Below are 24,869 nucleotides of genomic sequence, written 5' to 3' on the forward strand. Positions count from 1 at the left end.
ATTCTCTTGAGCTTATTCCTGTCATGGAGAAAATTCACTAGGGAAGGTTTCAAGAGAAATTCCAGAAAGGATGAATTTTCCAATCATTCCTTGGAATTTTAATTTATTTTTTTTTTTAACCTTCAGACTTTTTGGAAGGTATGTTACTTAGGGTTACTGCCAGGCTTTTCCTGTGGTTAGAGCTCTGTTTCAAGTACATCCAACTTCTGAACATCCAGGCGCAGAAGCTGGTGGAGCTCCTAAGTTAAAGAGTGGTTATGGTAGCAAAGGGATTGCTTTTTAGAATTCTGGTGTAGTTTACTTTGTTTCATTGCAATTGTAGTTTCATAGCTGTTTAAAGATGAGCTGTATCCATATTGTTGCTAAGAAGGAGTGGTCACAATGTTCCTTCAGTCTCTTTGGACATACCTGGGAGTCTCCTGAGCTGGCTTAGACTTGGGCATCTGTGTGATAAGTCAGGGATTTGATTTAGTTGCAAACTGGCCCACCAATAGAGGGGTTTTCAGCTGGCTGAGGTCTTGATCCATAGGCACTAGTGGGGCGGGACAGGAGCATTCCTTCTGACAGCAGCACAGAGTTGAATTAGCTTGAAAAAATAGTAAAGCTTTGTCTAGAAAAATACCTGCTCATCTGAAATCCATAGGAAGCAGAATGGCATTTGTTACTGATTTTACAGAAGTTTGTAAGTAGAATACAAAGCAGAAGGAAATACAAGCTTAACTGTTGCCTTTCTGCAAGAACGTATTTTCAGAAGAGTTTTGCTATTGCATGGTGTCCAGAATTTCAGTCTCCAGAATTTCAAGTTAGAAAAATATTAGTAAAAAGCAAGAAGTTACAACTCTCAAAATTTAGTCTTGCTTTTTGTTCTGATTTGAGCATTTATATAATACATTGAATGTATCTCTGGGCTGTGTGATGGAAGTGTTAATTTGGAAATATTTTGTGTCTTGTTGTAAATGTTAAGAACATTTTTTTTTTACTAAACCATGTTTTCCAGTTCTACTTTATTGGCATTCATCATGGAGTTGTTGAAGAACTCTATTGCTATGCAAGAACAGATGCTTTCCTGTAAAGGCTTCCTTGTGATAGGATATAGCCTAGAAAAGGTAAAGTAAATATTTCTTGAAGTCTTACATGAGTGTTGAATTTTTTTGAGAGAAATACTTTCCCTAGACTGTTACAGGACTCTCCTTAAGCAGATCTTCTTTTACAGTCTTCCAAAGCCCACGTTACCCAAGCTGTTCTAGAACTTTGCCTTGCCTTTTCAAAATACCTGAGCAACTTACACAATGGGGTGCCCTTGCTGAAGCAACTGTGTGATCATGTTCTCCTTAATCCTGCAATATGGATTCATATTCCAGCACAGGTAAAATTGTTCATTCTTCTAAATAAGATAGTTATGATGTTTTGATTTGGGAGTGTTGAAACTAAGCCTGAACTCCGAGAGTTACAGGTCTTTGCTACCCAGCAGAAATCATACAGGAATTGTTTTCAGACAAAAGCTGTCAGGTTTTGCAGACTCCCAGGTTTTCAGGTAGTTTGGAAATCTGCAGTGTTCTGCAGAAGAAAGTTGTAAGTAACTTCTGGAGTCCCTGACCCAAACTGAGAGGGAATTTTGGATGGGCTAGTTGGCAAAAACTCAGCAAGTTTTAAAGAGCAAATTATGCTTTGAAGTCTTCATTTAAATTGACAGTGAGTATTTTTGTTTTGGTGAATCTCTATTCTGTGAGAGTGAACAGAGTTTTAGAAATATAATGAATTTTTCCATCCATTTGCAAAGATTTTAAGGGCTTTGTGACTGAGTTGCGCAGAGAAAATCTATTTCTCTAAGACATTTTAAAAGATGAAATGTAAGAGTTTATTTGTCTGACATGCTGTAATTGAGGAACAAAAATGATTTTTGTTCTCCTGATTGTATGTTGTAGGCTCAGCTGACCCTGTACACTTACCTGTCTACTGAGTTCATTGCCACTGTTAACATATATGGAGCAATCCGACGGGTTGGGACAGTTCTTCTGGTCATGCACACCCTGAAGTATTACTACTGGGTAGTGAACCCTCAGGATCGCAGTGGTATAACTCCCAAGGGCATAGGTATGTCTGTTTTTTTATTAATTTTTACTCTCACAATATGATCTTTATTTTTAAGAAGTTTTGTATCCGCTGTATAGAATAGAACTGCAGATGTTCCAGAAATAATTTCCCTTTAATGGGGTGGGTTCTCTTTATTACTTTGAACAGTGTGCTTTTGTACTTGAAAGATTTTTTTTTAACAGTCTAAAGGAAATTTCTTCAGAAGTCATATCCTCTGTCATCAAAATGTCAACTAATATGAGACAGAACTGGTCAGAGAAATGGTAGGGTGTTGGAAGTGTAGAGCCATGCCTGGGAATGTGGTCTCTTTATGGAGCTTGTTCAAGTACTGGACAGTCTTTTAAGTGTTGCTGTGATGTATTGGTACTAGCAGTACAGCTGAAAACAAGCATACTGAATCTATCTGACTGCTGTAGGGATTTTCTGGAAAAGTGCTTAATGAGCATGCTTAATTCAGACAGTGAGCTCATGCAGAAAGAACTAAAAAGAAATTTAGAACAGGTGTTTAGTACTTGTTATTGTCATGAAACTCAGAACAAGTATACTGATCCTAGGGAAACAAGCAAAAGGAATAACTGCTTGACTAAGAAATCCAGTATTGTAAAAGGGACTGGGAGATGTGAAGTGTGCACCAGCATAACATAAACACGTGCAGATGGAGCTGGCACAGATAAGGGAATTAATGCTGTTTGGAAGTCTGACTTTACAACTTTTCTAACTGTTGTTCTGTGTTTTGTGCGACTGGGGACCTTGACAAAGGGAAAATAACTTATATCTCTATTGTCTTCTGTAATGAAAGGCTCTGGAATTCCAGAGAGAGAGGAGGTGATGAAAGAGAGGTAGATATACTAGGAGTGAGTGCTCCTTAGATGTGTCCAGCTTCCTGCCACCAACTTCTCAAAATGTCCAGCCCTTCCTGTTAGAGGGTTGTAAAGATTTTTTGGTAGTATTTTACATCCTTTAAGAAGCAAAAGTTTCTGAAGTGATTTATTGAGGCTAGTGTACTTGTAGGATACTCTTAGTAATGCAGTTTAATGGCTTATTTTGACTATTTGACTATTTAAAATTTATATAGAAAATAACTCTTCATAAACCAAAGAAGCTTGTAGGCTTCTGCTCTATATAACCAGACTCATGATCACTTTCAGTCACGAGTTGATTTGCTTTTCTGGGATGATTAAAATCATAAGAACTGCGAACCTATAAAGCAAATGTAAGAGCAATCCCCAGAAACGTGCTTGTGACAGTTCATTTGCTTTCTGTATGCAAAGTTTTACTTGACTTTGACATTTGGTTGCACCTGTTTTTTTAACCTTGTCTCTCCTGGGAACTACTGAGTGTTTGAGTATTTAAAATGTTTCAGTGAAAGTCTGCTTTACACAGCGGTGGCAGAAGCCAGTCCTTTTGACTTTGAGTTAACAAATTAAGTTATGTCTTTCAAGGTAATCTTTATACATAGCATTGTAAGATTGATTTTTGTTTATATAGCCAGTGTGTAATAATTGCATGTAGCTCTTTGAGTTTTAGCAGAACTTTCAAAAAGAATTCTCAAGTGCAAAAATTTGAAATCTGGAAATTTCGATGTAAAGTTTTCATGTCGGTCTTATTCCTTGCATAAAGTTGGTTCATAGCAGTGCAAGGAAGTGGTAAAATCATTAGGAGAATTTAGAGGGGTTTAGAAAAACTGTATTTAATAAAAGCCTTATTAGAACCTCACTGGTTAGACATTCTGCTAATAAAAAGTGATAAAAATGCATTACTGTTTTGTAGTCTGGAACAGAGGGAAGATGACTTTACTTAGAACTGTGGCTTCTTCACCCAGAAAATGCCTTTTATTTTTCTTTCCGTGAAAAATGCTTTCTATGCTAATAACAAGTGTTAATTTGTATGTCATATATCTATGTTTCTTTTATAGATGGTCCACGGCCTACTCAAAAAGAGATTTTATCCCTGCGAGCATTTTTGTTGATGTTTATTAAACAACTGGTGATGAAGGTACGATAACTTTAAATCATGATAGGATATTTATTTCCTTTCATAAAGAAATTTTTAAGCATGTTGAATTTTTTAATAGTAGGTAAACAGAATAAACCCTGTAAGGCGCTTCTTTCTTTGTGCCTCTTGCTACAGACAGCAGTGCTAAAGATGCGTTTTTCTCCCTTCTAAGTTGTTTTTATCCAATGTCGAGATTTAACTCAATAACTTAAAATGATTACTACTGGATAAATAATTTTATTTATTTATTTTATATTTATAATTTATAAATTTTATAATTTAATTTCTAGACAGTTTTGGGTAGAGTTTCACAAGGTTTGCTGTGGTTTAACCCCAGCCAGCAACCAAGTATCACACAGCCTTTCACTCACACCCCCGCCAGTGGGATCAGGAAGGGAATCAGAAGAGCAAAAGCTAGTCGTGAGTTGAGAGAAAGACAGTTTAACAGGAAAGCAAAAGCTGTGCACACAGGCAAAGCGAGGAGTTTATTCACCCCTTCCCCTGGGCAGGCATCTCCATGTTTCAGCCATCTCCAAGGAGAGCAGGGCCCCATCACGTGTAGCGGTTACTTGGGAAGCCAAACACCATCACTCCAAGCATCCCCCCACTTCTTCCTTCTTCCCTCAGCTTTATATACTGACCATGACGTCATATGGTCTGGAATATCCCTTTGGTCAGTTGGGGTCACCTGTCCCAGCTGTATCTCCTCCCAGCCTTCCAGGCACGCCCAACATTCCTCACTGGTGTGGCAGTATGAAAAGCAGAAAAGGCCTTTGCTCTGTGTCAGCCCTGCTCAGCAATAACAAAACATCCCAGTGTTATCAGTACTGTTTACAGCACAAATCCAAAACATAACCCTGTACTAGCTACTGTGAAGAAACTCATACCCCATCCCAGGCCTCCACAACAGTAAGAAGCACGTCCATCAGAAAAGGTTGAGGTTGATTCCTCAGCAAATTTTCTGCTTGTATGCAGTGGTGCAAAATCTTTTTGGGAAATAAAAGACTTACTTTAAAAAAATAAAAGCCCTAGAAATGAAGAACGCTGCTTTTCCCTACCTTCACCCTGTTAGCAAAAACTGTTGGTTTCTATTTTATTTTCACAAAATATACCTCAAGGCATATTCGTAGCATAGATGCCATAACTTATTTAGATTTCTTCAAAGTTGATAGCAACTGAAGATGGGATTCTGTAGTGGAAAATAAGAAGCAAACGCAGATATAGGCATAGCTAACAGGCTTAAAATTAAACTCCCAGGACTACTTGTGAATCCTCTTTGCCACCTTAATTCTTCTATTAATAGGAAGCTGTTGGATCAAATTGACTGTATCAACTAACATGTTACTATGTATACAATATTGCTATTTATCTTGTTTTCCTGCCTGTGTTAAAATTGTCTTAATGCACTTTCGTAGCTTTCAGTGGGTGCTTTTAGGGGCAGGGAAAAAGCTACCTTCTGACTGTGAAGCTGTTATAGTATTGAGTGAAAATGAATTTGTCTTGTGGTACTTGCTGTGTTATATAATCATTGCTTAAAATAGTGGGTTTTTTTGGGGAACAGTACTTTTGTATTTGAAGGCTGGTATTTAAAACCTGTTTGTTTTTAAAGGACTATGGAATAAAAGAAGATGAATTGCAGGCTATCCTCAATTATCTGCTCACTATACACGAGGTAATTTTTAATTTGGGGGGATGTATGTGAGAGGAGTGGCATACTACTGCTACTTGTGACCACCAAATATTTGAATATTTTCAAATATAACCTCCTTTATGCCACAAGATGGCTCTGCAGAGGAAGTAGGAAACCTTGTCCAATTCTTTAGTGTGCTGATATGCCAATATTCTTGAAGTGATTTAAGCACTATGTTCAATGGTAGATTGAGGTTCATTAAGCCAGTAAGTCAAAATGGTTTCTTATGTTGTTCTGCAAACCAATTTAGCAAGCAGAAAAACAGATGGTGAGACTGACTTTAAAAAAAGAGTCAAAACCTTGGTATAGGCTGCCTAAGTAATATTTTTTTGGTTTGTTTTGTTTTTCCCTCCTTTTTATTTTGCTTCTTAAATAAAGCAGTAAAATTGAAAACATGCATTAAAAAATAAAGATGTATGTTAATGGCATCTAAGAGAAGCATATAAACTTAATTGGGAGAAAATGTTGGTTACCACTGATACATCTGCATCTTCATATTTTAGCACCAGGAAAAGGCACTTTATACCAGATGCAACATCAAAGACAAGGGAAATGGGGACATAAATCTAACTGATCTCATCTCTGTAAGGGTGCTTGAAATGGGTAAAATAAGGAATTAATTGAACTTCATTTCAAGCAGTATGGATTTTTTTCTTTTTGTAATGTTTACACCTATATTTTCCTTTTATTCTCTGTACTGTTTACTACTACTTTGGTAGTATCATTCAAGTCATTCTAGTTTATGTGGAGAAGTAAGAAATAAGACTCTTGGTTACATCTAAAAGTGAGCTGAAATAGCAAAGCTTTATATAACCTTCAGATGAGGGCATGTTATTTTTAAATACCTTAGCAGTTTGCATATTGAAGTCTGAAAGATCCAGGAATGCTGAATCCCACGCAGTTAGGTATCTAACTGTAAATTCAGAAAAACATCAACAAAAAAAGTAGAATTCAGTCTTCTTATAGAGCTAATTCATCAGTGGTAGCCTCTGTAATGGAAGTTGATAATATCATCAGGTCAACAGAGTTTTTCAAGGGGTGTGAAACTGTATTTGTTCAAAAGTGTTGAACAGTGGGGTTATTTTTGTGGGCTTTTATTTTTACAACTTTTTTTTGTTTATTTGTTTGTTTAGAAATGAGCTTTCAGTTTAATACCACAAAGAATGGGAAAAGACAGGTGCATTTTTCTACTTCTTTAGTTCTTTTTAGTTAACAGTGAACATGGAGCAAACTAAGAAACTGTAGTTTAGAGCGCTTTAGACTAAAAGTATGGAACACCTTACTGAGCATCTTGAATTATCCATTTTAAATGTTGTCTGTGGCAGGTAGTGATACTTTTTTTTTTCTGGCTTGAACACTTGTTTTTTCATTAAACACCACCCTGTGCCCCAGAAAATGTGCAGCAGTTTACTTCTAGCTCCTGTGCAGTAAAGGACTATTAAATACACATGCAAACAGATGAGCATGTGTGTGCAAGGAAATAGCCTAGTGCAAATATCCATTCCCTGTCAAAGCCTACATCCCAGACACAGATGCATCACTTTTCACCCTAAAAAGTAAAGTATATTCGTTGTAATATTTTCTTCTGCACTTGCCCTTGAGATCTGTAGCTCTTTTGATCCTGGCCAAATTGATTTGGTCCTTGGTTTATGATTACTGTCCATATAATTTTGAAATATTTTGTAGCAGTTTTTTAAAGCAAAACCATGTTCTAGCGTACATCCAATTCAAATTTGTAACTTTTATTCAACAGGATGACAATCTAATGGATGTCTTGCAGTTGCTTGTTGCTCTGATGTCAGAGCATCCCAATTCTATGATCCCTGCATTTGATCAGAGGAATGGATTACAGTAAGTTTGAATTTTGTAAGTGGGAAAAAGGAAAACAGTGTTTTGACCATCCTGTGGCTTGTGAGAATTCCCAGTGAAATCTGAAAGGTCCTTGTCAGTGTATGTGTTGCAGTCTTAGACTCCTCGTCTTGGGAGATTTTTGAGTCCAGGTGTTCATTTTGACAGGAGGTGATGTGGGATTTATTGTCAATGAGGTATGTTTTTTTAATGTTTCCAAGCTGTCAGTCACACTTAGGAAGGTAATAATCAATTTTTGTAGTCTATACATTGATGTCTTCATCTACCAGCACTTAGTCTTCAGCTTCCCCATTCCTACATATGTTTTTGAACTGAAAGGAGGCTGACAAAAATTGATTCAGATGTCTTCTAATCTTCTAATCTAATAACATAAAATGTTTCTTCTGCAAAAGTCCTGTAGGGAAAATCTTTTTCCTGTAGGACTTTTGCCTAAGAATCATTTTATTTATTTCAATTTAGCACTTTGTGCTATGTGTTGTTTGCAGTCTTCTTCCCAAATAACACTTTTTTGAGAGAAAAGTAGGGAAAGTAGGAAATTCTACTAGCAGTAAAAGCATAAGAGGAAATCTACTGGAATGTAAATTGTGACTGGTATTGTCTTGTGGCTCTCAGAGGGTGGTCACAGTTTTGAACTTCTCTAAATGAACTTACCTGGACATAGTGGGGAGAAATTGGAACAGGCCAACAAATGTAAGAACTGTTCCTTGAAGGATATGAGGAGTAGTAATTCTCACACTGTGTAAGGCAGAGTCTCATTTCATACATTCAGTTGCACCTAGTGGTTAACCTCTATTTATAGATATATTTTTTTCAGTTGCCCTTTCTCAAGAGACTGCATTCAGACATATTCATGATTGTTTTCTCCCCTGTTAGTGTCAGACTGATTTTTTTAAAAATTTTTTTTAACCTGTTTTCCTGATATTTGACTTTATTTTTATGGAAAAATATTATGCATGGGAAACTAATAAAAACTTTAAATAATGAAGTATTTCAATGTCATATTGACTCTCCAGTGCAATAAGTTTGGTTTTATTTAACAACTAGCAGTTTATGTTTTCTTTTTTATTAACAAGTATATGAGCAAGTCAGTATGAATAGTGAGCCCACAGCTAGAAATCACTTTGTTTTCCTGTCTCATTTGTTACAGTTCTTGCTCCTATGTTGTCTCCATTCACTTAATGGATTGTTTGTATGCTTCTTGATACATCTACTTTTTGAAATTAAGACACCATATTATTGACATTTTAAAATAATTTTAAAAAGCTTTAGAAATACTTGGAGTTCTCTTAAAATTAAAAATTTAAAAGTAACCAATCCATTGAAAAAATATAATAAGGAAATAATTTTTCCTATGCAAATAGGTAACCCTTAACTGTTCTGTTCAGCAGAGAAATGGATTATATTGCTTGAATGAAAGTGCATTGTAGGCTTGCTTATTTCTTTCCTTCTGTAGTTGCTGTGGTTGCAGCTTTCTCCAGGATAAGTTATTTGTAATAGCGAACTGTTTTTTAATCACCCTTAGATTTTATTTTAATTCTGATATAGAACTAAATCTTTTTTTTTGTCTTAGTTTAAGTGTCCTGATTATTATTTTTGAGTGTATAGAAGTGAAAGTATATAACTAGTGATGAGTGCTCAGTTATGTATAGATAAGGCCTTGAAGTCCTTTCAACTTTTTAAAACCAGCTGATCTAAAATCTCATGTTGTAACATGGAATATTTTTGGAAAGTTTCAAGAATTGTTTATATTAGATAGGGTTTTTTTTCCCCTTCCCTCTGTAAAGCGATTCCAATTTCTTAAGAAAAAATTATCAGAACGTATTTACAGTAGAAGCTGAGTACTGTGCCTTCTGTTCCAGTATTATTTTGTGGAGCATAAGGAAATTAATATTTTCTTTTTTTCAGAAAGACGTAAACCTTATTTCACAAATTCAGAGATCTGTCGAACAGTATGAACCATAGCCCAACTAGAATCAGATAGAGACATGGTCATAATCACTCTACTTGTCTAAGAAGTGAGCTATGAAAGAAATTAGATGTAACTTATAAGTACATGTAGATGTCTTATGTTTTTATGGCAGATTTACAAGAATCAAAAACTTCCTTTAATAAAAGAGCAAGCTTTAATATACTGCAGATAAATGTTTGAGAAGTTAAGATAAAATATTCAGTTCACTTTCTTTTTATTCGGGGAGTGAAAGGCATAGATACATGCAATGAGGCCGGTGCAGTATTACAGATTGGCTTGGTAGTGTCAAATATATTGAAGGGTAATTACTGGACACTTCCCACTGTGAGACTGTACTTCACTTGTTTATTAATTTATCAGACTTTCACCAGTTACGTGGACACTTTCCTTGCTGTGTTAGTTACACTCCCTCTTCCTTTCTTGGGAAAGCTACAGCTGGAACTGTTCAGTTAGTTAAGGCTAGTGCTTTAGTATGGACACTCTCCTCATCTCCTTTGGCTTTCTTCTTGGTAGAGAATCATAAGCGAGTGTAGAGCCTTGTCATAACCAGGTGAGGAGCAGAAGCTGATGTAGGTGAAATGAGAAGAATGCCTTCTGGCTTGGTGCCTTCCTCTATCCCTCCTGAGGGAGCAGCAGTGGGTGCAGATGTCAAACATTAGGGCTGTTAATAAATCCACCTCCATACATGGCTCTTCCTATCCGACCACATCTATAACAAAACAATTGCTTACTTAGTTTTCTGGATTAAGTATCAGATCAAGAAGGCTTTCAGTACAGGAACTGCAGCAGCCTTTCAGAGAGTGTTTTATGTATTCATACTCGGGAGATATTTAAATGTGATAAAAGGTGATATCACAAACTGTTGTGCCATTAACAGAAATGTCATCCTGGTTTTTTTTAAGTCTTATTAATATTCTTTTAACTTAGACTCAGATAAAATTTATTTGCATTTACTGCAACTGCAGTTGATTTTCATTGCAAAAATTGCTGTGTATTTCAACTACTTAGAAAGACTTGTCTTTTCTCCACTTAGGGTTGTCTACAAACTTTTAGCATCACAAAGTGAAGGCATCAGGGTGCAAGCTCTAAAAGTGATGGGTTATTTCTTAAAACATCTTGCTCCGAAGTAAGTACTTTGACATGGTTTACGTCTTCAAACTAAACTTCCCCAAAATAGAAGGGAAAAATTTTGGATGTGACACATAAATAAATTCTCTATATTATTTTGTCTATGTAGTATTTAATGTGTGTATACACATGTGTTTGTATGTAAAGGGACAAAAGCTACATTGGAGGTTAATCACTAAATAGGCTTCACTGAATGGCAGCTACTATTCTTGAAGTACAAATCAACTTATTTACCATGAATATACTTCTGATGTGGTAGAATTTGTTATTGGCAACTGGTATCCAAGAATTATCACTTCCTTACCAGGTTCATTTAATACTTGCAGTATGGCTTCCTGCTTTTTCAAGTGGTCCTTTTCCACTGAAATCAATAGCAAGAACTGGGCTGGGGAGATTGAACCCCATGTTACTGAGAACTAGGTTTAGTAAGTCTCAGGTTGACTGCAGTAGTAGATAAATGTTGAGATTGCTGTCCATGGTTACATTTTTGAGTGAAATGAGGACAAAGATGCCCTTTCCTTAATGTTTATCAAGAAAGCCCTATGGCTGTGTTTCAGCTTTTTGGGCCCATGGGTGAGTGGACCTTATTTATGGAAGACAGTTAGCTGTCTCCAGGGAATGATTTGTCTTTTCACAATCTGAATCCTTGACCTTTTCCTTAACCAAAAGTGAAAGACTTAAGGAAAAAAAAAAAAGAAAAAGAAAAATATGTTTCCAGGGATTTTTTATTTCTTGAGGCACATTTTTTAAACTTTTCCCCCTAAAGCAAGTTGAATGCATAAGTTTGTTTTATCTTTCTGTACTATTTTAGGAGAAAAGCTGAAGTCATGCTTGGACATGGATTGTTCTCTTTGTTGGCTGAAAGGCTGATGCTTCAGACAAGCTTATTCACCATGACCACATACAATGTCCTATTTGAGGTAGTAATGCACTGTAGTTAAGATCCAATCTTTCTAATTACTTGTAAGACATTGTTAGAAAATTACTTACATATTTGTGCTGATATGTTCCAGATGACATTAAACCTTAGTGTGATGCAGCTGAGTGCTGCTTTCCCCCCCACCAAAGCTCACTATTTGAGATTTTCCCCCCACCCCCTTATCTTGGTTATGCTCATTATGAACAATTCCAGATAATGAGTAACTTCTATGTCTAAACCAGATGCCCACATATATAGGTGAAATTTTATTATAGCAGCGGTCTTGCCTTATGATAATTGTTTTGGTGTCTCCCAGCTTATTTTAAATAGCAGTATGCACTTGAGAGAAAGCTAAAAAAAAACAGTTTAGAGTTTTAAGAACAGAATGAAATAAATTATCAAGAAAGACAGTGAGTGGGTTTTGTTGTGGATGATTTTTAGAATGATGGTGAAATAATGATTGTGCTGTATCCAAATATTTTTCAGTAAGCTGTCTTAGTGAACATTGATATGGCATCTTTTTCTTTCTTGCTAGATTCTGACTGAACAGATTTGCACTCAAGTGATACATAAACAACATCCTGACCCAGATTCAACAGTGAAGATACAAAATCCTCGTAAGAATGATACACATTTTGAAGTACTACCATAAGAAAAGTCTGCATTAAAAAAACCCCACCAATTAAAAAGCTTATTAATACATCCACCAGTTTTATGTCTGATCTGAGTTTTACATTTTCTTTCCTACTAAAACAAAGATGATGTGCATTTTTTAGGAAATATGTCTTTATAGTTTTTTAAAAGACATTTTATATTTCTAAATGAGTATGTAGTTCATAACTCAGCCTTTCTGGCCATGCAGTCATGTTATGAAATGGTTTTTCAAGACTTGCATGCACAGGATACTTTGATTTAATACATGTTAAGGTTCCAGCAAAATTCTGATTGCATTATTTAGTAATGTCAGACTAAATTACCTGAAATAGGGAAACAGCTTTCATTTTAAATTACATTCAGTATGACAATGCTACGTGGAAAATAGGAGAAAGGTATCTGCTCACTGTTTTGGTTAGCTTACTTCATATCTTGATATGAAACTTCAGATGTCTTTAGAACAAAGAGAAAACACTGATCTCTCTTCATGAGTTATATATGTTATTAATATGCTCTGTATATAGTAAAATGGACTCATGATAGCTTTGGGAGTTATTTTTTTCCTGAAGAAATAATAGATTTTTCACTTTCATAGCTGCTTAGTCATTAAACATAGGTCGCAGTTGTGGGTTGCTTCATGTGGAAAGTAGGGGAAGAAAAAGGAAAGCAAAGCAGATGCAGAGAAGAAATCTGGTTGCATTATGCCATTTACCTTCTGGTAAATCTATATGAAGCAAGAGATGTGAGCAGATTTATGTTACTTTCTCTTTAGATGTTTGAAGTTGGCAGTCACTGCTGTGGTTAGTATAGACTGTTTGGACTCAGAGTTATGAGTCTGGAATTACCTAGGTTTAGTAGGAAGAGTGACTTCTACAGTACCTTTTTAAGATCAGCGTTAATATTATCAAATAAGAAATTTTTCCTTGAAGTGGTTCAAGATGGACTGAAACTGTCACAGTGACTGTGTTCAAATTGTGCCCTAATTTACCAAGGTAACTTCTTTTAAAGTAACAAGAACAGTGACTCCCCCACTGCTTCAAAAAGTGTAATGTACCCACAATTTTTACTTTCTCCTGAAAATACAGAAAACGTTGTGATCATAAGAGATAAAAATTTTGTATCCATTTTTTTTAATAACAGAAACTGTTAAGTATAATTGGAAGTTGGTCACATTCTTTGAAAATTCAGTATTACTAAGGTAGAACAAAATCTACCCATTTTTCTCATATATTGATTTTCTAAAGGATGCTTTTTTAATGTAAGCTTGTGAGTTGTCCTACAGAAACATTTGTGTTGCTTAAACATGATAATTTAAAAATAGTTCAGAGTAATTTAAGTTGGGTTCCATTTTCTTTAGCTGTGAGTAGGTTTGAGAAGTCTTAGAAGAAGGGATTTGTATTAGTTAAACCTTCTACTCAAATAGAGATGTGCTTTTTCTCAGTATAAAATTTTTTTTTTTTTTTTATGTGGCGTACCTTTCGTTGTACAAACACTGTTGAAAGAGGCCTTGTGTTTTATGCTGTACTTAGTACTAATATATTGTTACTCCTGAACTGTTTTACAGAGATTTTGAAGGTTATTGCAATCCTGATACGTAATTCTCCACAGTGCCCAGAAACTCTGGAGGTTCGGCGAGCCTTTCTCTCAGATATGATTAAACTTTTTAATAACAGTAGAGAAAATAGAAGGTAAGATAGCTTGCTATAAGCTTATACAAAGTAAGTAACAAGGTCTCCTAATAAATTAAACTCATTAAGCAGCTACAGCTTCACTGCTGTTCAGCAAATTCTCTACTCTAGTATTGTCTTCAGTATGTAAAATCAGAGAACCTTGCACGTAGAGATTTTTTTTTTTTGTTTTGAACACGTTGAATTCCTGACTTAGCTGATGTATATTTCTGAGATATATTTTAAAGTTTGATTTAACAGCACGGTATGTATTTTGCGGAGCCCCTGGTGGTCTAGGGGGTAAAGGCGCCGCGCTATCACCGCGGAGACCCGGGTTCGATTCCCGGTCAGGGCCACTCCCGGGCAGGTGGGGCTCGTTAGCCCTTAAAGGCAACCCACCTACGTCCTAAGGACCTCTCTGCCACCGTCCAAGCTCGCTTGGCCCCGGCAGATGAACCTTAGGATTAAAGGGTGGGCTCAGTTCCGCGCACACTGTGTCTCACCTAAAAAAATCCAATGCGCAGGCTGGAAGGTGGAAAGACCTTCCCCGGATCTTCGCTCGCGAAGACTGGCCATTATTTATTGTGTATTTTGCAGGAGTTTGTTGCAGTGCTCTGTCTGGCAGGAGTGGATGCTTTCCCTTTGCTGTTTTAATCCAAAGACTTCTGAGGAACAGAAGATAACTGAGATGGTGTATACCATATTTCGAATTTTGCTCTACCATGCAATCAAGTATGAGTGGGGTGGCTGGCGTGTTTGGGTGGACACACTGTCAATCACACATTCAAAGGTGAGTGCTGCAAAGAATTGGGAAATTTTTGTTGTGCTGTGCAGTTAGATTTAGAGCCTTCAAGTGCTGTATCACACAGTGACAGTGTTGAAGTGAAGGTCAGTAATTAAATGAAAGCCCCGATTTTATCTGTTACCGCACATAACTTTGAAATATATGACAATTAAATGTTAATTCTGTTGTTTTAACACAAAGATTTTGTCGTTGTTGTTGTTGCTCAAATTGGGACGGTATTAGTTTATCCTGATACCAAAAAAGTGAGATAATCAAATTTCAGAAGCATTTCTGAAAAATTGTAGTGCTGGTTTTGCTTTTTTAGTACCGGTGGGAACACAAGGTGGCGCACCGTATCTACTCATGGATAAAAATACCTTCTAGTAACATCAAAAGGCTGTAAAACAAACGAGTAAAAAGCAAAGAAATTAAAGTTAAGACAGATGCTTCAGCTGTTAAGCTGTCATGGAATACAGGGTGAGAACGCAAATCCTTGCAATATGAATGAGACTATTACCCTTTGTTATTGTTCTGTCTGATTCTTGTTGTTATTACGACCAGAATTACATCATAAAAGTTATTAGTGGTTTTTCAAACAAGGCACAGTAGTATAAAAGGTATTTTATACTACCTTATCCTGAACAAAAGAGTGAAACCAGTGGGGACTTTGTGATTATTCTGGTTATCAGAAACATTTACTTGAGAGTAATTAAATTATAGATTACCTATTTCTAAATGTGTGCAACTCAACAATGTGAAAAGGACATCTCTGAATCCTAAAGATCACTTTATAATTCTAAGGAATTGTTTGCTTTTCTGAGATCCTTGATTTTGCATGATTTGTTTTCTCAAAAACAGTGAGTCTCTGCAGGCAGCAATAACACTACTGTTTTGCAGCTCTGTTTATTTATTTTGTTCATAGCTCAATGGTGGATTATTGGGCAATGGGGAGACAAATGTAGAAATCTATATATTAAAAGTGGGTGAAATAATTTCATTAAGCAGTGGCTTTAGCTAAATGGAATTAAGGTGCAAAGCACCCAAAGCCAAATTTTAATCCTTTCAGAGACCACATTTTAGTTGTTGAAACATTCTTAATATTCTTTTGTGTCGTCTCTGCAGTCTTCAAAAACAGTTTCCTCTTTTTTCCCCCAAGATGCAGAAGGCATGGGTGGATTATACATTGGCAAGCTGTAGCCAGAGTAAAGAACCCTAATGTACTTTTATAGAAACTGGCATAATTTAAAGCTTTTGTGTGATTGCTGGGGAACTGTCCCTGGGGAAGGACGGAGAAGTGAATGAAGGTAGACCACCTTTCTAACTCTTACACTGAGCTTTGGTGTATTGAACTTAAAAATTATCTAGCATGTTATCTTATAATCTGTAGTTCTATTCTTAGACTCTTTTTGTGAGAGAATGTAATGTCGGAAATCTCATTTAAACAGCATCTATGTCAAAATGATTTTATGGATTTTTGGTCGTTCTCTTCAGTGACTTAATGTGGCTAATCAATGATCTGCAGTTCCTAGAGAAAAAACCCCAAGATTTTATTGTGATGCCATGGCCAAATGTGAAGAAAAAAACCCAACACAGTTTCAGAAAATACCAAAAAATAGAAGTGCAGATAATGTGGGTTTGTTTATTTGTTTGTATTTTAAAAGCTATGTGTTTTTGTGCAGTGCCACAGTGATTGAGAAGATGACCTGCTTCCTTCTTTGTGTTTCTCATTTTTGGTTCCTGGCATAGTGAGGTATCCCGTGGTTGGAGAAGTAACTTCCTGTTAGTTTTCCAAGTCTAACTTTGACTTTCTGGTCAATATGTAAGGTCTGTTTGTTCTTCCAGCCTACTTCAGAGGGAGTTGAACAGTGGCAAGATTGGAAGTGTGTGAGTGTGGGGGGAGTGAGCGGTAGTGTGGTGGTGCGATTTTGAAGGACTCTTAAAATACGAGTTCAGTTTGTTTGGACATCTGTACTAAGACTGTCCAGTTCCAGAAGCCTGAATGAAAACTAAGTGACAAAAGCACCCCAAAACTAACTTGACAGTAGTGATATGAATGATGATGCAATAATATCACAGTTTTAAAATTTCACCTTTATTATGCATTTTCCATTTGTATTTCTTTATAAATAGTACAAGCAATTTATGCAACTAGACATACAAAACTAGATGATATTTTATAACTATCTGTTAATTACATTAATATAAATTAGGAGAAATCACCAAAAAAGCCCTTTTCTGGTAAAACCTTACTAATCACTTGAAAATGTTCTTATAAACAGATATTAATATCTGATTCAATTGAATTTTTAATCCCTCCAATTTGACTTACTTTAAGTAGTCTTGTATCTTGTTATACCTCTTTTGAGATTCATAGAGATTCACACACAACATGGTGTAGACATAATTCAGTGGGCCAGTTGTTCAATGCTAAGTGCATCTCAGATGTTTTTGATTTCTAGCATGCTTTCACAGTAATGTGGGAATTATGGCAACAAAAATATTTCCTTAACATTGCTAAGAGAATAACCAATTTGTGTTTTTCTTATTTCATCTCTAATTGTATTGGGTTGCTGCTTATTTTTCCTTTTTACAGCCCTCTGCGCCATTCTTGCCACTAATTTATAACACCATTCTATGATAAAGAACTAGTACATAAAGGACTAGTGTTACAGAATTGGATAGGTTTTGCAGAGCTACACATCAAGATACATGCAGCTGCTATAAAAAGCCAAAGAAACTCAATTGCAATTTTATTGTCCAGTTTGATAGATTTCCTGCCACCTTTGTAGCAGGGAAGCTGTTTGTCACTGTAACCCTCTCCTCCAACAGCTGCACAACGTTTTATAAGCAGCACCGGCTTTTCCAGCGTAATTGCACTACATTGGCTTCCTTGCACTCAGGATTTAGAAGGTGTGTAGGTGTGTGTAACCTTTTTAAGCCAGATTTCTTAGTATTACTCAGGCATTTTGCTCATTTCCATATTGGTTTTTGATGCTTTGCAGATATTAACACATATGTTAACAAAGGTGGTTAATCTGTTGCTTCTAGTTCAAAAAAATATTAATGGAAAAACGAAATCGCAACCCCGATTTGTTCTAACTGGCCAGTGCTAAATTTATGAAAGCATCTAAGAACTTCCGGTTTTTAAACGTTGTAGCCATGCTAGTTGGGCCTTAGCTTTTATCTGTCTAACCATGTTACTTTGTGAAAAAGACCAATGATTTTGGGGATAATAATAGGAAACAAGTAAAGAATGGTGAACAGCTTGCCTTTTTAACCTTTCAGCTTCCCTAAGTTTTAAAAGAATATGATTTACACACTATGATAGACTCCTAGATTACCTGAACACTTTAAACTACTGGGAAGACTAACATTTGCTTATTTTAGGCCCTTAAATATATTTTACTGCTTAAAAGTTGATTCATGTTACCACGTGATTCTGTTTAGGAGAATGTATCCAGGTGAATTCTGATTTTTATTTTTTAGTAGCTCAGGAAATTTTCGTTCCAGTAAGACTCAGAAATGTTAATATGTGTAAGCTACAGTTCTGTTGCTGTGTAAGTGGAAAAATTTTGTTCACTGATCTGAACGAGAAGTATAATCTTGAAATGTTAGTAGTGTGACTTCAGCATACCGTGTATTTCTAAATAATTGTTAGTTTTCAGTCTAGAGAAGTACAGTTGTAATTAACATTGTGAGTGTTAGGTAAATTTGTGTGTTCTTTTGTGTCCTGCCCATTTAATTTGAGAGGGGGAAAAAATCCAGAGGTGTGCACAGCATTTATGTGTGCTGTGTTTGCCAGATTTTAATCACTGTCTGCTGAGGGAAAACTGGCAAAAGCAATGAAGATTAGGTGGTGGAGGAGTTAATATATGATGGCAATTAAAGAACTAATTTGCAGAGAAGTGAATGTGGCTCAGCAGCTTTAGAAGGTAAAAGGCCACCAGAATCTGGAGTCCAAATCCCACTGGCTTTCTTGAGTTACTGAGGACATTTTGTCTGGTTTTATTCCCTATCTTGAAGGTAGTAGGATCTCCCACAGTAAGAATTTTTAGCTCTAGTGCATTTTGAAGGCTTTCAATCTTCTTCAGTCCTCTGAAAAGTGTCTTCATTGCCTTGAGGGGATGCAGAGGTACCTAACCAAGAGGGTCATTGTACTGCTGCAGGTTTTGGGTTTTCAGTTGGGTCATGCCCAATATAGCAGTGAAGGAAAACTGGGGGAGATGCTTGAAATGATTAAATATTATGTTCATTGGGTTGAACTTGATGATCTTGCAGGTCTTTTCCAACCCGGTCAATTCTATGATTCTGTGATTCTATGATTCATTCTTATGGTGTAAATAGATATTTTTAATAAATATTACTTTTTCTAGATAGAAATGATTCTCAGGAGTGTCACCTGAATTACAGAGAGCAGAAGGAACTTAGAGACTGGAATGTACAGCCTCCTTTAGAGCTGTGTACCCTCCAGGATATGTTGTGATGGTGCAGTCCTTCACTTTGACTAGGTGTTTCCTTGTTACAGCTTCTTTTGTAGTAGATGTGTGGGCAGGCTTCTCCTTATCCCTGCTTCTGGGGGAAGAAAGCATTTTCATTGTTCAGCAGGCAGAATAGTTGGGAAGAAGGATCTGCACCACTGATGGGCTCTTCTTTCATGTGCAGTCTGTATGGTTAATGGGGAGCTCCTTCATCTCATTATGCACTTGGTTTGAGTGAATCACAAATAAAGCTGCAGGACACTAAAATTTGACTAGTTCAAACTGAAAGAAAAGTGTGAAATGGGGATAGGAATAGAGTGAGCAAGGTAAATTGAGGATTTATGAAAGAGGATCAGCTACACAGAAGCCTTGGAAGAAGAGTGCGATAGAGATTTGCTACAGATTGAAAAGTGCCAGAGCTCTCAAAAAGGATTGAGGAAACATTTGCAGTGAAAAGAGCTGATACATAAAAAGGCAAATAGCTATGAAATAGTCTTCCTAAGTAAAGATGACCTGAGGAGAGAAGGGATTCTCATCATTGGAACAGCTTCAAAAATTGTTAATAGCCTTCTTTGCTGTTGCTGCAGTTTGAAGCAATCGTCCTCCATACTTGCAGCTCCTTGTGTTCGAACTCTGGCTGTGGGGACTGAGTTAGGTCTCTGGATCATTATTTGAAATGGCAGATCTGGAGTCTTTGCTGCAGGGCTGCCGATAATATATGGAGACACTGGAAAAGGATGGCCAAAGTTAGTGCACAGGGCCTAAAGCTGGGCATTATGACAGTGCAGAGTGGTAAATGCTGAATTTAGTAACAAAATCTTTTTGTTAATAACTAAATATCAAATGTGCACAAGGTAGAATTTGAGAGTTCACTGAACTGTGGGATGGGTGGCGGGGATTGAGATAGTGAGGAAACACATACCCTGCGAAGATAGTACATGCTCATGTCTTGCAGTTTAAACAAATCAAAAGCAATAGTTGACTTAGTGAAAATGAGCAAGTAGATGTTTGGTATGCGGTTTGAATTTATTATTGTATGCAGATGTAACAGTAGGCTATACCTTGACTTGATCTGAAAATAAAATGCTGCCAACATACATAAAATTCTCTCTCAGATAAGCAAAGGCTTTTATGAATTATATTGACTAGTACCTGCTTTCTTACTCTAGAAATTATTTGCATGCATATTTATTTTCTCAAGATGAGGAAACAAAGGCAAAAGTATTGCTACTTAGATGAAAATGCAAGATGTGGGAACATGAACTGTCTTGGTACAGTGGTTTCCCCACACCCTGTGTGTCAGTGAATGTGTTGTTGTTGGAACTTTAGACTCCTAGAAGCATCTCATAGGTAGTGTTGTGCATAATATATGTTAGTTTGCTGTTCTTAGCTGTCTTCTCTGAATCAGTGGAAATAACCCAGAGATTACTCAGGTCAGTGGGTTGCAGACTGTAAGTCAGTGTATGGTACACACAGTGCCTTTGTATCTTTTACTTTACTGAATTGAAAATTAGTTTGCATGTCTTTGGATAGTGGTGTCTCCTGTCTAAACAGGCCTGTTTTTGTTTAGAGATTGGATTGCACTTTTGAACGGTTAGTGTTATTAGAGGAGAAGGGGAAAAACAGGTCAATAAAGTCCTTGTTAAGATTTAAAAAGTTGTAACGCTTTCTGGAATTATGAAGACTTTATTGATGGTCTCAGCAGCCAAGAAGCTAGTTTGCACTGAGTAGACTATAAGGAAACAACAGTATATGGAGTTGTCTGACAGACATTCCTTTCCTCTCTCTACTCTATGAATTCGCCCACCTGATAAGGGAAAAAAGGACAAAATCTTAATATATAGTTAAAGTGTTTTTTCTATGTTCTGTAATGCAAATGTCAATCATTTTATCCTTTCTCATTGCTGTATGCTAATTTTTCTCCTTGGCGATTAGTAAATGTTGGATGTCAAATTAAGTTAAAATTAATGACAGAGGCAAATGTTGCAGTTATTAGCTCACAAGTGTCTTTAACTAGTAGTGCGTAGAGATGCATTCCAAGCATTGGAGACAGCTATGGATTAACCATCAAATGATGGTGAAGATTAATGATTGGCCTTTTAGCTCACTAATTTAGAACAATTTCTGGTAATTAATTTTGTACTATCAGCTTTACAGTTGCAAATGCCTTAAGGAAAATAAAAAATTACTTACGTACATTTAAGGTTCTTCAAACTGACAGTTGTCTTCTAAATTGTTGCGTGCATGCAGATCCTAGTGTTTAATCTTTAATACATTTATATATCCTGTGTTTGTCTACTTCTTTTTAGTAATCATCAATTTCTACTTCGTTTTGCATTTCTGTCAATACTGATTTTGCTAACCTTAGGTGTTTTCTTTGTTGTGTGTATTATTTGGCTTCCTGGACTTGTGTGCTTTATAAACGCCAAGTTGAGCAACAGAAGTGTGGAGGAAGAATTGTCTAGTGCCTCTTTTGCAGTACCTCTATTTCTTGGTTTCTTGTCAAACCAAATTATGAATTAGTATAGTGATCAGAACTATTTGTTCAGGGTTGTTGAAAAGTTGGATTTTACAAAGCAGTATTTCTTAAATTTATGTTCTTTTTTTTAATTTTTAAAAAAAACAACCCAAACTTAAAGTGTGTGTTAGAAAAGTGCTGTTTCAGGTAGTCTGTGTAATTTTGTGCATTGCTGTTTCAATTCAACTTTTATTTAAAGGACAGTATTTAATACATTGTGACGTGAATTCTTGCTGATGTTTATGGTCAAAGTAGAAATTGCTGTCCTCGTTATGTGGATTTTTGTTTTTTGGGGAAGTGATGTTCTCCTGTAGTTCTGTACTGTCTAATTTTCTTCACCAGTGTTTCTCTCCTTACGGTTTCTTGCATTGCTCTGAAATCAATGTAGAGTCTTATTGGATTGTGCTTGGATTTATTTCCCCATAAGTTTACATTGCCCATCTGTAAGGCTAAGTTGTCTCTATTGACCTTCTCTGGTCTTTTTTGGGAGGGTTTATTAATTAACAGTTATCAATCCTGCAGAGCCCAGTTTCATTTTTGGTAGTGCTCTGTAATGGCTTCCAAAGTATTGTCTATTCCCTGTTTCAAATAAAACTGGTTGATATTATATTGCATCCCTGTACCCTACATTGTGTTTTTAACTGCTGACCATACCTGTGCAAAAATCAACTTGTTGCTAATATGGTTACATCTCTAACCTACACAGTCAGTAGCATTCATACCTGTGAACTTTCTCTGTTTGCTGAAACAGTGGGTAGTTTTTAGATAGAATTTACTTTCATGATGATTTGGATTAAAAAATTAGGGAGTCTTAGATCTAGATGAACTTTCCTTCCAGCACTGAAATTTCAAGTGTCTTTAAAATGAAATGAGAACTTATGATGTGAAGAAAAGAGTTTAGAGGCAGGGGGACTCCATTGCTGGCAAGGCAGTAAGAACCTAAGCTATAAGGAATAATTGAAGTCTTGGCTATGACATGTTTATTAATGAGCCAGTGAAGTTGCTAATGAGGGGGCAGAAAATTTGGAGCTATGAGTAATGTAATATGAAGTATGACATGCGCATAATGATCTTGTTAGGATCTTGGACATGTGGTGGGATGGCTTCTGTGACTAGAGTGATGCAATGAAGGGATATGGGCTCATTAGGAAGTACAAAATGGGGAGATGAGGAATGGGAGCTGCCCTTTGTGTGAGGGAGCGGTTGGAGTGCACCGAGCTTTGCTTGTGGATAAATAAGGAGTTAACTGAGATTTTCTGGATTAGGATTAGAGGGAGGACAAGTGGAGGTGCTGTTATAGTGGGTGACTGCTGCAGGTCACCTGACAAGGAAGAAGAAGTAGATGAGCTCCTCTACAGACAGAGAGCAGCAGCCTCATGTTTGTGGGTTCAGGCCCTCATGGGTGTGATCTCTGCTGAAGAGGCCATGCAGCAGAACATGAGCAATCCAGGAATTTCCTTAAGTACACTGACAGCTTCCTCCTCCAAGTGATAGAGAAGCCAGTGAGGAGAGGCGTTTTGCTGGACTCTCGTAGTCACCAGCAACAGTGGGCTTCTTGGAAATGTGGAGGTCAAAGGCAGCCTTGGCTACAGCGACCATGAGATGGTGGAGGAGGATTCTGAGGGGAGGGAGGAGAGTAAAAGCAACCTTGGACTTAGGGAGAACAGATTTTGACTTGTTTTCAAGCAGGGTTGATTTAATGCTGTGAACAGGATAGTAAATTCGGTTGGTAAGAAAAAATCCGAAGCTGCAATAGGTTTTTGTAAAGGGGGTGGGCTTGGTAACACACTAGAAAAAGTCAGTATTATAAAAAAGAGTACGTCCAACATTGTACAAACTGAGGTACAACTAACTGACCCTTCCTCCAAAAGTAGTTGACAGCCCTGTGGAATGTGTTCGTGGAGTGGAAAGTGAGAAGCCATGAAGAAGATAGCTTTTACTCCTGCATATGGGTTTTATGACACACTGGAATGATGCGTGAAAATATGGTCGTTCACATTTCTAGTTATTGTGGGACAGTGTGCTTTCTGGGAAGTACATAAAAGTTTTACTGAAATCAATCAATGACATTTTTATTTGTCAAATGTCTCTTTAGTGCTTGCTGGAAGAAAACTTTTTAGTAGTTTTGGAAATGGAGGAAGCAACAGGGAGAGAGAAGAGGGAAAGGTAGCTAGAGAGAAGTTCAAGTTGTTAAGATTCCTTCTTCAGAAAAGTAGTATTTTGGCCAAAAGTAGCAGCCTTGCCTAATCATGTTTTAGAAAACAAATGAAAAGTACAAGGGACAGCTTATTAGCAGGATCTGTTTTGTGCTTTGTGCTAAGTGTGGTACAATTCAGGAAGGGAGTATTGCTAAAGTATTTTTAGCAATGCCATATAATCAAATATTTTACAGATCCATTGTGACAGATGGATGAACTTTCAGTCATTTGTAATCATTTACACTTGTATCTGAAGACTTTTTTTTTTTTTAAAAAAAACAAGAGGAGTATAATATCCCAGTTCTATTTCTGGAGAGCAAAGTTTCAATGAAATGAACTTGAACAAATAACATGCTTTAGATCATATGTTAGAATACTACACTGCTCCTACAGTACTCTAATATTCTTGATTGATGGAGAAAAAGTATGTTAAAAAGCTAATGCTGACAGCAGAACCTGCCAAAAATATTTCTTTTTGCCTTTGCTCTTTCTTTGCTTCTCTCTGATTTGTTAACTATAATTTCTAGTATCTTTTTAACTTGTCAAATTATTTTTTGACTTCTCTGTATCATCTTAGGAGAAAATATTCCTACTGACTAATAATCACTTTGAATACCGTGTACATGGAATTTTTAGATGAGATCCAAATGAATGAGCTGAGTATGTAAGAAAATGTGTGTTCATGTATTTAGTAAAATGGACCGGTCTAGTTTGTCTATGGAAAATGTTTATGATAAAGAAAATTTAAAAAACAAACTCTCAGCTAAAGCTTATGTTGGGAAAATTTTGAGAACTAAGCTTACAGATAAATAAGCACTTGTGTTATAGAAGATAAATCTAAATCTTAAATAGAAAGGTGTGGATAGACTAAATTGAATAACAGTGTAATAAAAACTTCAGTTAGTC

The 24,869-nt window shown here is 36.4% G+C and overlaps 1 protein-coding gene across 5 annotated transcripts in view; it reads left to right on the forward strand.

Annotated features, from left to right (window-relative positions):
• Positions 1-24,869, forward strand: part of LRBA (LPS responsive beige-like anchor protein) — a 402,779-nt gene that overhangs the window by 56,671 nt on the left and 321,239 nt on the right. For 4 of the 5 annotated variants that reach the window (XM_050327298.1, XM_050327300.1, XM_050327299.1 and 1 more), the window contains exons 11-21: positions 998-1,106; positions 1,214-1,366; positions 1,926-2,094; positions 4,010-4,089; positions 5,699-5,761; positions 7,533-7,630; positions 10,651-10,743; positions 11,557-11,665; positions 12,200-12,281; positions 13,883-14,006; positions 14,583-14,775. In XM_050327298.1, coding sequence (XP_050183255.1) covers positions 998-1,106; positions 1,214-1,366; positions 1,926-2,094; positions 4,010-4,089; positions 5,699-5,761; positions 7,533-7,630; positions 10,651-10,743; positions 11,557-11,665; positions 12,200-12,281; positions 13,883-14,006; positions 14,583-14,775 — 1,273 coding nt within the window. Of the gene's footprint in view, positions 1-997; positions 1,107-1,213; positions 1,367-1,925; positions 2,095-4,009; positions 4,090-5,698; positions 5,762-7,532; positions 7,631-10,650; positions 10,744-11,556; positions 11,666-12,199; positions 12,282-13,882; positions 14,007-14,582; positions 14,776-24,869 lie in introns of those variants that run through there. The other variant, XM_050327302.1, reaches the window with a different exon arrangement.

Source organism: Myiozetetes cayanensis, unplaced genomic scaffold (assembly GCF_022539395.1).
Source record: "Myiozetetes cayanensis isolate MyiCay16 unplaced genomic scaffold, myiCay2020 scf33, whole genome shotgun sequence".
NCBI lineage: Eukaryota > Metazoa > Chordata > Aves > Passeriformes > Tyrannidae > Myiozetetes > Myiozetetes cayanensis.